The 13,854-nt window shown below is 39.9% G+C and overlaps 1 protein-coding gene across 4 annotated transcripts in view; it reads left to right on the top strand.

Moving 5' to 3' along the window:
• The window catches only part of nbn (nibrin), a 62,494-nt gene that overhangs the window by 39,229 nt on the left and 9,411 nt on the right, over window positions 1-13,854 (top strand). For all 4 annotated transcript variants that reach the window (XM_059646121.1, XM_059646119.1, XM_059646120.1 and 1 more), the window contains 3 exons: window positions 1,555-1,716; window positions 3,931-4,044; window positions 4,300-4,349. In XM_059646121.1, coding sequence (XP_059502104.1) covers window positions 1,555-1,716; window positions 3,931-4,044; window positions 4,300-4,349 — 326 coding nt within the window. The remainder of the gene's footprint in view (window positions 1-1,554; window positions 1,717-3,930; window positions 4,045-4,299; window positions 4,350-13,854) is intronic.

Here is a 13,854-nt window from a genome sequence, read left to right as displayed (position 1 = left end):
CATTTCCAGTGACCAAAGGGTTGGTAACTAAAGGCATGTTTTCAAAAAAAAGTTTTTCATGTAGCCACTTATTATGATCTGGAATGTACTTCTAAAAAGATTGGAAGCAAGTTGAATGATAATTTTCAAAAAGAAAACAGGTTAATACTTGGAAGTGGAAAAAATTGCAGGTTAACTGAGAAAGAACATGGATGTGGGGCTTATGAATGAATATTTCAAAGAATAGCTAGAGGTGTGAATGGCTGCATGATCATCTTCAGTGCTGAATTGTTTTAAGCAAGTAAGAAACTGATTAAAGGCTTATGTAAGATAACAAAGTGTGGAGCTGGATGAACACAGCAGGCCAAGCAGCATCTCACTGATGAAGGGTCTAGGCCCGAAACGTCAGCTTTTGTGCTCCTGAGATGCTGCATGGCCTGCTGTGTTCATCGGGCTCCACTCTTTGTTATCTTGGATTCTCCAGCGTCTGCAGTTCCCATTATCACTGATACAATTCTAAAGACTTATGTAGTTGGAAGTGCACTAACAGCAAAGTAATGTGTTAATATTCTGCACTTCCATTGAGCAAGTCTGAATAGTCTGAAGTTGTGTTCAAGACAATCGCTTAATAATCTGTGTACAGACTTCAAACTGTTGTCCCATGACAACCTGGAAGCCTAGCAACCAAACTTCTGACAGTAAATGAGAATTTACCATAGTTAAAGTTAGGCTATAATTTTGTTTTCATAAAAGGAAATGCTTTAGTTTTCTTTGAAGTGGACCTATATGTTCAGTAACTTACAGTTCATCATTTAGAAAAAAGAATATTTCTTAATATAAATGGCTCACATCTTGTATATTAGCAGTTTAAATAAAACGTAAATATGAGTAGGCAGTCACTACTCCGGTTTAAATCACCATTTGTTAAGGTTATAATGAACTTCAACTTCCCTGATTTCTTTCTATCCTTTGGTTCCCTTTTAAGACCATAACACACAGGAACAGAATTAAGCCTTTTGGCCTCTTGAGTTTTCTCTGCCATTCAATCATGACTGATGTATTTTTCAATTATTTTTTCCCAAACTTAAACAAATTCAGTCTTGGTTAAACTCAGCAACTGAACATTCACAGTCAAGAATTCTGAAGATTCATAACCCTCTGGGTGAAAAGATATTTCCTTATTTCAGTCTCTGGGTAAGGACATTAGGACTATGAGCCAGAGTCATAGAGAAACCGAGAAACAACATCTCAACATGTGTCAGTCATTCCATGGAAGAATAAGGAAGTTTTGTTGCAATTATACAGGGCTTTGCTATGACTGCATCTGGAATTATATATACAGGCACAGCTTTCAGCTCCTTATCCAAGTTGCATTAGAGGGGTGCAGCAAGGGTTCAGTAGAATAATTGATTTCTGGGCTAAAAGTATCCTCATTATAAATGACGGAGTACAATGGGTCTATATTGGCTGGAGTTTGAACAGTGAGACTGAAACTTTGAAGACTTGGCAAGATGAGCATTTGTGAATCAACAATTTCTGTGATAATCGTGTTGACATGTTTACTTTGTTTTATAGAATTTGGATTTACTTCATGAATCTGAAAGTAATGAGGCTCTTCCAAGCAGACTTCTTGTAACCGTGTTCAAATCGCTTGTTGTCAGCCAACCCGGAAGAGGAAGAATACTTCTCTCAAATGAAGAGAATAGCCAGTTGAAGAATTTTAAAAAATTTAAAAAGGTTAATCGTGTGTTTTATTTAATAATATTGTTAGTCTTAGATTTTTTTGCAAATTGAGACACCATAAACTATCACTTTAACACCTGTAATGTAAAAATCAGTCTTGGTTGCCACAGCTATTGTTAATGTGTAAAACCAACCAGTTTGGGGATTAAGTGATGCAGCATATATTGCAAATCTCTGCAACTTCCTCTTAAATGCAGTCTGTCTCTCATAAACAGAAATTTCACTGAATAGTATTAGTGGAATCCAAAAGATGAAAAGTGAACACCAGAGCAGAGATGGGTGTCAGGAATGATAGATGTGGTCCTGGACGCAATAGTAGTGACAGTGGGCAGAAGCAACGCTGATGTTCAACAGGGACAGGAAACGGAGGTCTTCAAGGGCTTCCCTCAAAAAGAAGTGGGAGCTGGTAATTAGAAAGATCAACTCCTAATGCCTGGCCTGAGGACATGGTAAACATGTGACAAGAAGCTTTTCAGCCTCACCTAGCTGGTCATTGTCACTGAATGTTTCTTCACATGACATCAGCTATCCAAAACAACATTCACCTTCATGCTCCACAACACTTTAGAACCTCTTCATAACCCATTAGCACTCCCTGACACTCAGGTCCCACACCTAACATTCACATACTCTACCTCATGCTGTTGCACCAACAAATGCCATATTCCTTACACCTACCTCTCTATGCCTTCATATACTTCTAGCCTGTTATTGGAGGCAGAGCACGCAAATGTACTGCACGTTTCTGCCGTCACTCATACAGGGCAAGGTGACACAGCGGAAGGGAGCAGGTCAGAGTCAGAAGGGATGAGATGCCCGCATCTCCTGAGCTTTTCGGTGAAGTTGGCTTTTTGCATCAAATGACCTGTTGTAACATCCTTCATTATTACCTGTCACTAAGAACATTGAGGAATAGAGCGTTGATACCTTATGCCCTTTCTTAACTGAACATGCCGTTGCTCAAGGTTATGACATAATGAGCAAGCTGTTGGTGGTGTCATTGTGGTATCATCTTTTTTACCCAACCCTCATTTTGTACATCAGCTGTGGCTTTCGAATTTTCTACTCTCAGACACTTGGAAGCTTCCATTAGCCCAGCCTCAGTAACCAAAAGAGGAAGAGAGAGTAACAGAACAATGCTGATGAAGAGGCCCTGTCATTTGATCTAACCCTTGGAGGCATCAGTTCTTTTAATGTCACTGTGCTTGAGAGTCTAGTTTAAAGTTGGAATTTACAAATGTTGAGTAACTGGGCATATATGAGCTACAGACATGCAAAAGAAAAGGATGATTTGTTTGCTGGCTTACGAGAAGGCAAAGCTGCAGATGAATACTGCTGCAGAGGATTTGTGTGATGATTTCAGTGGAGTAGCAAACAGGAAAATATTGATGCATATACATGCTGAGATACTGGCTGTAATGACTGGCCTGCCAGACAACGACCTGTGATGGTCAAGGAGTACAGAAGAGTCCACTTCCAATTTGTAAAACCATATTGCGTGGAGTTTCCCTTATACTCTATCTCACCGTTGTGCTGCAGACCCAGAGACACTGTCAATGCTGTCCCCATACCTATTGTAACATTGTATGGACAGATCAGCTAATCATCTACCCTCACACTGAGGATGCAGGAATCATCTACCACATCCATGCATTCAGACAGCAGCTCAAAAAACAATCTAGCATACTCCAGTTACTTTACAACAAAAATAACAGAAGTTTTCAAAAATAAACTTGCCTGCAAGTTGTCTCTTCAAAGAAGTTCATCTTGCAGCTTGGCATTAAATTTACATAGAATGAGGCATGAATTCGTTCTGTGGGCCTGCCTGGTCAGAACTAGCACGTCTAGAGTCATATCAGCCAGAAGGGCTATATCACATTGGATTTGTGCTGAGCCATTGGCTCCTCGTGAGCCAAGTCAGAAATGGTGGGTCACAATACATCCCACGAAGAAAACATTCTGCATGCAAGGATAGCTTTTTGAGCTGAAGAGTGCACAAATAAGTCTGAACAAGTAAATTGCAGTGTGATACCACAGTCCAGCTGAATTCAGCCTTATTGTTCAAGAATTTTGTGTTTATCCAAGAAAGCATTAGGCACCTTCTATTTGACTTTATTAAACTTTTCATTAAATACAGGTTTGAATATTCTGCATTGTATAGTTGTCAGTCTGGTTTTGAATTACGTGAACTCTTTTCTGCTGTGATAGGTTTTATATCCTGGAGCTGAAGAGCTTCCTAAAATTATTGGGGGCACAGACCTGAAGGCTAACCAAACAAAAAAGAACTCAGAAATGGAAGAATGGCTAAGACAAGAAGTGGAGGTATGTCTTTGATTCGTGATCAACTTTCCTTCTGTGCTCACCAGCCCGTACTTCATTTTGTTAATTCTCATGAATTTTTTTTCTTTTTTTATTTATGGGATGAGGGGAATGAATGAAAATGCCCATGAAAACAGAAAACCCTGGCCAAATAGATTTTGTTAAACTGGTAGAATCTTTTAGAAACTGTTAGAATTTTTCGATCTGAATATGTTTTTATGGATTCACACTCCAGAGTAAGATGTAATTTGTTTACAGGAGCAAAGCCAGCAACTTAAAGAAGAGAATCTTGCTGATGACTTATTCAGGTAAGCGATGACCAATTTTTAAAAGATAATGTGCAGTATGAAAAAAAGTGAAAATGACACTCGATAGAGAGTATATCTCTGACACACAGTTAACTCAACATTACTTCAATTGCACAACCCTTCCTTGAGCTCTTCCCTGCTTTGAAGGTCTTTAAATAGAAGACTAAAAAATGAATTTTTAATAAAATAATTAATTTTCACTGAATTGAAGTTTCAAGCCAATTTGTCACTAACACTTGGCCTGAGAACACTGCTTATATGTTGACAGTGCTGGCAAATTTCACACAACAACTAAGACAATGCGTAACGTGTAAAAAGTAGGAAATTATAGACCAGCTGCTGTAACATCTGTCATTTAGAAAATTGGACTCGTTTACTAAGGTAGTCGCAATGAGACATTTGGAAAGTCAAAATGCAAGCTGTCAGAGATGTCATGGTTTATGAAGGGTAAATCATGATTGACTAATATGCTAGAGTTCTTCAAAGATGTAACAAGCAAAGTGAATAATGGAGGTCCTGTGGATGTAGAAAATTTGACAAGATTATTATACAAGGTAAGATCACACAAGGTTAAATAGTGGATTGGATCAACAATAGAAACTAAACAAGTGGAATAATAGGGTCTTTTTCTGGTTGACAAGCTGCAACTAGTGGGGTACCACAGGTTTGGTCCTTGGGCCCATCTATATACAATCTATATTGATTACTTGTATGTGTAGGGATAGAAGGTACTATAGCCACATTTGCAGATGACACTAAAATAGATGGGAAAATAAGTTGCAATGAAGAAAGAAGAAATTTACAAATGGAAATGGGCAGTTGAGGTGAATGGGCCAAAATTGGGAGATGGAGTTTAACATGGATGAGTGTGAGGTTATCCATTTTTGTTGAAAGAATTAAAAAGCAACTTATTATCTGAATAGAAAGAAGCTTCAAAATGTTTCAGTGCAGAGGGATATGAATGTCCTCATGCATGTGTTACAAAGTTAGTATATAGATGTAGCAGGTAATAAGGAGCACAAATTGAATTTTGGCATTTTTTGCTAAAGTATTGGGATATAGTGGTAGGAAAGTGTTTTTGAAATTGTGCAAGACATTGATGAGACCGTATCTGGAGTACTGCATGCAGTTTTGGTCACCTTACTTGGGGAAGAATGTTATCACATCTTAATTCCAATAGCTTGTTTTATGAGGAAAGATTGATCAGTTTAGCCTGTATTTACTAGAGCTTAGAAGGATGAGAGGAGATCTAATTGAGTTATAAAAGATGCTAAAGGGGATTGACAAACTGGATGTATAGCAGATGATAATAAAATGTGAAGCTGGATGAACACAGCAGGCCAAGCAGCATCTCAGGAGCACAAAAGCTGACGTTTCGGGCCTAGACCCTTCATCAGAGAGGAGATATATAGCAGATGATTCACCTTGTGGGGTAATCTTGAACAAGAGGTCAGAGTTTTAGGCTACATAGTGGCTGATTTAAAACAGATGAAGAGGAATTACTTCTCTCAAAGCATTGCTTATCTGTAGAATTCAGTATCATAGATGGGGTGGATGCTGAAACACTAACTAAATTTTAGGAGATGGACAGATTTTTAATTAACAATTGGTAAAAGGTTATGGGAAGTTGGCAGGAAAATGGAGTCGAGGCCTCAATGAGATCAGCCATGATCGTATTAAATGTCAAATCAGGCTAAAGGGACTGAATTGCAAATGGCCACCCCTAGCTGACTTGTTTTAATTTAATTTGATTATTGTCACATGTACTGAGATATGGTGAAAAGTATTGTTTTATGTGCTATCCAGGCAAATTATACCATACATAAGTACATAAGGGTAATAGAACAGAATGTAGAACATAATGTTACAGCTACAGAGATGGTCAGAGAAAAATCAACTTTAAGGTATGAGAGGTCCATTTAAAAATCTGATAACAGAGGAAGAAGCTGTTCTTGAATGTGGTGTGTGTTTCCAAACTTTTGTATCTTCGTCCTAATGAAAGAGAGTAGAAAAGAGTATAACTAGTAGGGGTGGGGTCTTTGATTATGTTGGCTACTTTCTCAAGGCATTGGGAAATATAGACGTAGTTAGTTGAAGGAAGGCTGGTTTGCATGATGCTCTGGCCTGTGTTCACAACTCTCCATAATTTCTTGCAATCTGGAACAGAGCAGTTGCCATACCAATCTGGATGCATCTGAATAGGATGCTTTCTGTGGTGCATCTATAAAAAATTGTAAGAGTCAATCTGGATGTACCAAATGTCCTTAATGTTCTGAGGAAGTAGAGACATCGGTGTGCTTTCATAACCATAATGCCGTTATGAAGGGACCAGGCCAGATTGTTGGTGATCTTTACTCCTAGGAACTTAAACTACCTCTACCTCAGCACCATTGATACTGAAAGGGATGTGTCCTCCACTGACATTAATGAGCAGCACCTTCATTTTGCTGACATTGATGGAGAGTTTGTTGTCTTTACACCATGCCAATAAGCTATCTATATTTTTTGTATACTTTGTCTTGTTTGAGATCCAACCTGCCACAGCGGTGTCATCAGCAAACTTGTAAATGGAGTTAGAGCAGAATTTGGCCACACAGTGGTGAGTATATAAAGAGAATAGTAAGGAGCTAGGTAGGCACCCTTGCGGTATGTTGAGGATTGTCATGGAGGAGGTGTTGCCTGTTTCTTGTTGATTGTGATCTGTGGCTCAGGAAGTCAAGGATCTTATTGCTGAGGAGGGATCAAACTCCTAGGTCTTGGAGTTTGGAGTTGAGTTTAGTTGGAATTATGATGTTGAAGGTCAACCTATCATTAACAAGTAGGAGTCTGATGTACTTATTCTTGGAACATGTGGATAACAAGGATGAGTATAGGGCCAGGGAGATGGTGACTGCCATGCGCCTGTTGCGGCAGCAGGTTAATTGTAGAGGATCAAAGCAATCTGCGAGGCTGCAGTTGATGTGTACCATTACTAACCTTTCAGAGTACCTCATAATGGTCGATGTCATAAACACCAGTTGGTAGTTATTAAAGCACTGGATGATAGTGGTCGTCTTGAAGTAGGTGGAAACCTCAGATTGGAGTAAGGAGAGGTTAAAGATGTCACTGAATACTCGCACCAGCTGCTGTGCACAGGAAATGAATGCATGGCAGGGGACTCCATCACGTCAATCGCTTTCCATGGATTCATTCTCAAGAAGGCCAATCTGACCTCTGTAGCAGTGACTGTGGGTACAGCTTTACCTGAGGCTTTTGTGGCATATGCGTCATTTCACTCACCTTCTATTCAAAATGAGCACCAAATGCATTGAGTTCATTGGGGAAGAATGCACTGTTGACAGCAATTCTACTTGACTTGGCTTTGTAATGTGTTGTATCATGTAAGCATTGCCACAATTGACAGGTGCTCATATGGTTAGTCTGGGACTTTAGCTTAGTCTGGTATTGTCTCTTGGCATCCCTAATGGCTTTGTGAAGGTTGTACCTAGATTTCCTGTATAGGTCAGGTCACCCAACTTGAACGCCGCAGACCTGGACTTCAGTAGGGAGTGGATCTCCTGGTTCATCCATGGTTTCTGTTTGGGAAACCCTCAGATTAACTTCTTTGGCATGCAGTTCTGTCTACAATTACTGATGAAGTCTGTGATGGTAGTGGCACACACTCATTTAAGTTGGCCGCTGAGTTTTTGAATATGGACCAGTCCACTGACTCTAAGCAGTCGCCATAGCAGCTCATCTGCTATCTCATGCCAGCACTGTATAACTTACTGTACCGGATCCACATGCATTAGTTTCTGCTTCTTCTTTAGTTTAAGTGGGGAGATGAAACCTTATGGTCTAAGTTTTGAAAATGCAGGTCAGGTATGGAGTGATAGGCATCCTGGATTGTTTGTGCAGCAATAGTCAAGGATATTTAGGCCTCTGGTGGGACAGGAGATGCGTTGATAGTGCTTTGATAGTTCTCATGTTCATTCAGAAATAATAGCATTCTTTAAAAAAATTGGCAATTCATCCCATTTTCTAATATTTATTAATGGATGAGGAAAATTCCATTCCAAATCACTGCTAGAAACTCGTCAATTATTCCTGGGATCATATGCTGTCTTTGTACCAAGTTTTGCTGAAATTCATCCATTAGTTTTTGAGGTACACCATTTGCAAATTAACAGTTATGAAATCGTTACTTTCAGTGGCAAAGATGACATCTCTTGAGCTTTATCAAATTGGGAAATGTGAAAAATATTTTAGTACCAATACTTCACTTCAACACCCTTACACTGCGGTTGCTGTGCAGGTAAAGAAGAGATTGAATTTATCATGAGAACAGAAAAATGAATTTCAAGAATAGCCTCCCCACATTGGGATAATTAGCCTGGTTTTGCTGCCCGGTAATTTCTAGTACAATATATCTTGCGTTTTTGATTAGTTCTATGACCTTGTAAAATAAGCCTTTTAGATATTTTGACATGAGCTTTGCAATCTTGTGATTTTCTTTTTGACAACAATTTTATGAAATTCATTTTAGAATTTACTTCAGAATCTTGTAAGTAATGATATTCTTTTACCATATTGCCTGCATGATAACCACATCATTTTTATTGCACATGAGCAATTCTAGAACCATTGAATCAAATCTTAGGCTTTCCAGTCGTGGCATATCCAGTCATAAATAGTGTTAACTAAATTAAACAAATCACTAGAAGAGGAGCCTGTACAAATATCCTTAATATGGGGGATCCCAACATGTCAGTGCAAAAGTAAGGCTGAAGCATTTTCAATCAGTTTTTTTGGCCAGACGTGCCAAATCAATAGTCCAGATGTGATGATGGTAGTCTCTGGAGGAGGCACAATCTTTAGCCAATTCAAGTCACTGTACAAGAAATGGCTGAAAATGCTGGATACCGCAAAGGCTGTAGCCCTCAACAACATTTCGGCAGTAGTACTGAAGTCTTGTGCTCCTGAAGTTGCCGTGCCCCTAGCCAATCTGTTTTAGTACAGTTACAATATTGGCATCCATCTGATAATGTGGAAAAATATCCAGCTATGTCCTGGGTACAAATGCAGGACAAATCCAACTCAGCCAACTAATCCTCCATCTGCCTACTCTGAAGTGAAGTGATGGATCATGTAATCAATAATGTTATCAGAAGTGTTAGCTTAGCACAGGCCTGCTGACACTAAGTTTGGTGTCTACCAAGGCACCTTACTCCTGAACTCATTACAGCTTTGGTTCAAACATGGACAAACGAGCTAAACTCCAGGTGCGTAGTGAGAGTGACTGTTTTTGACATCAAGGCTGCATTTGAGCATTTGTGGCATCAGAGTGAACACTCTCCACTAGTTAGTCATTTGTGACACAAAGGAAGATAGTTGTGGTTGTTGGAGTCAACCGTCTCAAATAAGGACATTTCTGCAGGAGTTCCTCCAGGTAGTGTCCTCAGCCCAACTGTCCTCAGCTGCTTCATCGGTGAACTTTGCTCCATCATAAGGTCAGAAGTAGGGATGTTCACTTCGCAGCTTTCACCACCATTCATAATACCTCATATACTGAAGCAGGCCATGTTCAGATGCAACGCCATCTGGCCAATATTCAGGTTGGAGCCGATAAGTGGCAACTTATGTGCCGCACAAATGTCAGGTAATGGCCATCTCCACAGAGATGTAGTCACCAAGTGGCATTTTTATAGCTGTTAATCCGGAGATCAAGGTAATGTCTTGGCGACCCTGGATCAAATCCCACCACAGCAGATAGTAGAATTTGAACACAGTTTTTAAAAAAATCAGGAATAGGAGTCTAATGGCAATCATGAATCCACTGTCAATTTGTCAGAAAAACCCATCTGGCTCACAAATGTTCTTTAGGGAGGGAAACTGCCATCCTTACCTGGTCTGGATTATATGTGACTCCAAACACACAGTAGTGTGATTGACTCTTAACTGCCCTCTGGGCAATAAATGCTGGCCCAGTTAGCAACACCCTCATCCCATGAATGAAAGAAAAAAACATAAAATCCGGCAAGAGAGAATCTTCCGTTACCCTTGTCATTCTGTGGCATTGCCATCTCTGGATCCCTGCCTGTCAACATTGCAGTTGCCATTGACCAGAACTAGAATTGGACCAGCCATGTAAATACTACAAGAGTGTCAAAGGTTAGGTATCTTCCAGAAAATCACTCAGATCCTGACTGCCCAAAGCCTATCCATCATCTACACGGCAGAAGTTAGGAGTATGATGAAATATCCTCCACTTATCTGGATGAGGACATCTCCAACAACACGTGAGAAACTTGCCTCCATCCAAGACAAAGCAGCCTGTAAGATTGGTACCACAATCCGAAACATTCACTCCTTCCACCACCGAGTTCAGTAGCAGCAGAATATATCATCTACTAGATATGTTGTGAAAATTCACCAAGGCTCCTTGAGCCGCTCCTTCCATATCCACGACAGCTACCATCTTGAAGGATAGGATTAGCACACACATCAAAACACCACCACCTACAAATTCCCCTTCAAGCCACTCACCATCCCAACTTGGAAATAGCTTGTTGTTCCTTTGCAGTCACTTGGTCAAAAACGAGGAACTCACTCACTAATGGCATCGTAGATGTACCTAGACTAAATAGACTGCAGTAGTTTGACTGTAGAAGACAGTTTACCACGAACGTCTCAAAGACAACTAGGGATGAGCAATAAATGCTGGTCCGGCCACTAACACAGAGATCCAGTGAGCGAATAAGTATCCACAAGCTGTCTCAAACATATGCAAAGTTCTAATTCTAATCAAATCAGTTTATCTCATTTGAATCTTGGCTCAGTTTCCTATTAATTAGGTTGATATCTTTCTGTTGATTGTAAAACGCCGTATTTTCCAATTGCAGATGTTAAAGTGACTGACCTACGGTTATGTTTTCTCATTCCATTATAAGTCTATTACACTGGCATTTTTTAATCATCTGGGAGTTTTCCAGAGTGAAAGGGTCCTTTAAAGATTACTACCAATGTATCCACTATCTCTGTAGCAACTTCCATCAGGTCCAGGAGACATGTCAGCCTTTAACCCCGACAAGCTTTCGTAGTACTTTATCTCCATTTATAGTTTTGTCTTTATTTCCTTCCCAGCCTTTTCTCCTTGATTTAATACTTTTTGAATCCTATTAATGTCTTCTATTATGAGGACTGCTACAAGGTTTGCATTCAATTCCAATGAGATTTCCTGGTTCCCAATTAGTTCACTGAGGGTTTTCTGTTTGTTTTGGCTCCTCTGTCTTTCTGTTTACTTAATAAATCCTTGCTGTCTGATTTTTACAAAATTTGCTAGTTAACATTCAGTTTATTTTCTCCCTGTTTGTTAGCTTTTAAAACTTTTCTAATTCTCTAGTTTACCACTAAACTTTGCCACATTGTGTGTTTTCTTCTTTACAATTTGATACTGTCCTTAACTTGGTTAATCCCCTTTCTAGATTCCCTGTTCCTCACTGGCATATATATTTTTTCATAAATCAAACTATTTTCTTGAACACCTGCCATTCTACATGAATCATCTTTTCTGCTAAACTCCTTTCCCTGTCCACTCCAGCCAACTCTGCCCTCATTCTTCTTAAATTACCCTTATTGAAATTAAGCACAGTTACTTCTGACCCAAGTTTTTCATTTTCAAACTGAGAACTGAATTCTACCACATTTTGGTCACTGTTTCTTCAGTTTGGTCCTCTCAGAACGTTTATCAAAATTGCCTCATATAATCAGATCCAGAAAAGCCTGGTCCGGTGGTTGGATCTACAACATATTAGTTTTGGAAACTTTCCTGGACACACATTATACAGTCTTATTCATGCCTACCTCTGCCAATCTACATGAAGATCAAAGTTATCCATGATTAATGTATTGCTTTTGTAAACATTTGTTATTATTTTCTGATTATTCTGTCCTTCAGTATAGGTACTTTTTGGAGACCTGGAAAATACGCGCACCGGGGTCATCTGCCCCTTGTTGTTTCTTACTGCAGTGATATGAATTCTGCATCTTCTGAACATGAGAATTTCTTGCTATGGCACTTATTCCATGCCCTACTAACAAATTTCCGCATTTCCTGCCTGTCATGTAGAAGTCATATATATCTGAATATTTAGTTCTTAGCTTTGATCTCCTTATAACCACACCCCTGTAATTCAGTTAGATCATACCCATTAACCTTTATTTGTACTGTTAACTCATTTATTTTGTTCCTTTTTGCCATTTGCCATTTTTTTAATCCTATTTGCTGCATTTTTTGAAATGCTATGCATCTACCAGTTCCTATTCCACTTTGGCATCATTACTTCTCCTGTTTGCTGTAGGTGTGCCAACATCTCCCCTCCCTAACTGCCCCACCCCCACTTAATTAGTTTACAACTCCTTCTACATACCTAGTCGTTCAGTTCGCCAAGACACTGGTCTTGGCACAGTTCAAATGAAACTCGTCCCACCAACATAACTCCTTTTTACCCAAGTACGAATATATTGCTTCATGAATTGAAAGTTATTCCTCCCACTGCAATCTTCAGCTACCCAGTTAATTCCTTGACTTCAATAATCCTACGGCAAGAGTTTCTCTTGAAGGTTCTTCCTTTTAATTAGCTCAAAATCTTTCAGCAGAGCCTTCTTTATAGTTCTAGCAATACCATTGGTGCCAATATGGACATCAGCTACTGGCTCCCTCCTGTTCTGCTTCAAGTTTGTTTCCAGCCCTGAGGAAAATACCTGTAACCTGGCACTGGGCAGGCAGCATAACATTCGGGACACTCACAGCTGCAGAGAACAGTATCCGTCGCCCTAACTATACTGTCCCCTATTGCTACTACATTCCTCCCTCTACTGGCATGGCTCTCTGTAAAAATCCTATACAAACTGACTAGATATGTCCAACCCTCCTAATGATACGTCCCTCTCATCAATTCTCTCCCTCTCCTGACCAGACCTGACTATTCACCACCACCCCAATCATAGACGTCCCCACATTCCTGACTACCCTGCCCAACTTGACCTAACTATTGGTTGTCTCACCACCATGGCCCCTGTGTTGAATGACATTCTAAATAGTTTCTCTTCCTGTCTGTCCAGCTATTTTTGCCCTTGCATTTTAAAACTGTCATCATTGTCCCCTTCCTTCCCTTTTGTTCACCATTTCTTCAGTTGTTTAGGCTCCGTTTTCTAGAATTTCTAATCTCTTCATCTCTTCCCTCCTTCCTCACCCAGAAAATCTCACAGCATCAGGGACCCAGGTTTGATTCCACCCACGGGCGCCTGTCTGTGTGGAGTTTGCACATTCTCTCCTGTTTGCGTGTGTTTCCTACAGGTGCTCTGTTTTCCTTCCACGGTCCAAAGATGTGCAGGCTAGGTGGACTGGCCATTCTAAATTGTCGGTAGTTTTCAAAGATGTGTAGATTAGGTGGGTTATAGGGTGATGAGTCTGGGTGGGATGCTCTGAGGGTCAGTGTGGACTTGGTGGGCCAAAGGGCCTGTT

This window comes from Stegostoma tigrinum, chromosome 5, assembly GCF_030684315.1.
Source record: "Stegostoma tigrinum isolate sSteTig4 chromosome 5, sSteTig4.hap1, whole genome shotgun sequence".
Classification (NCBI taxonomy): Eukaryota; Metazoa; Chordata; class Chondrichthyes; order Orectolobiformes; family Stegostomatidae; genus Stegostoma; species Stegostoma tigrinum.
Note: the sequence above shows the minus strand (reverse complement) of the source record. Positions and strands in the feature narration are given on the sequence as shown.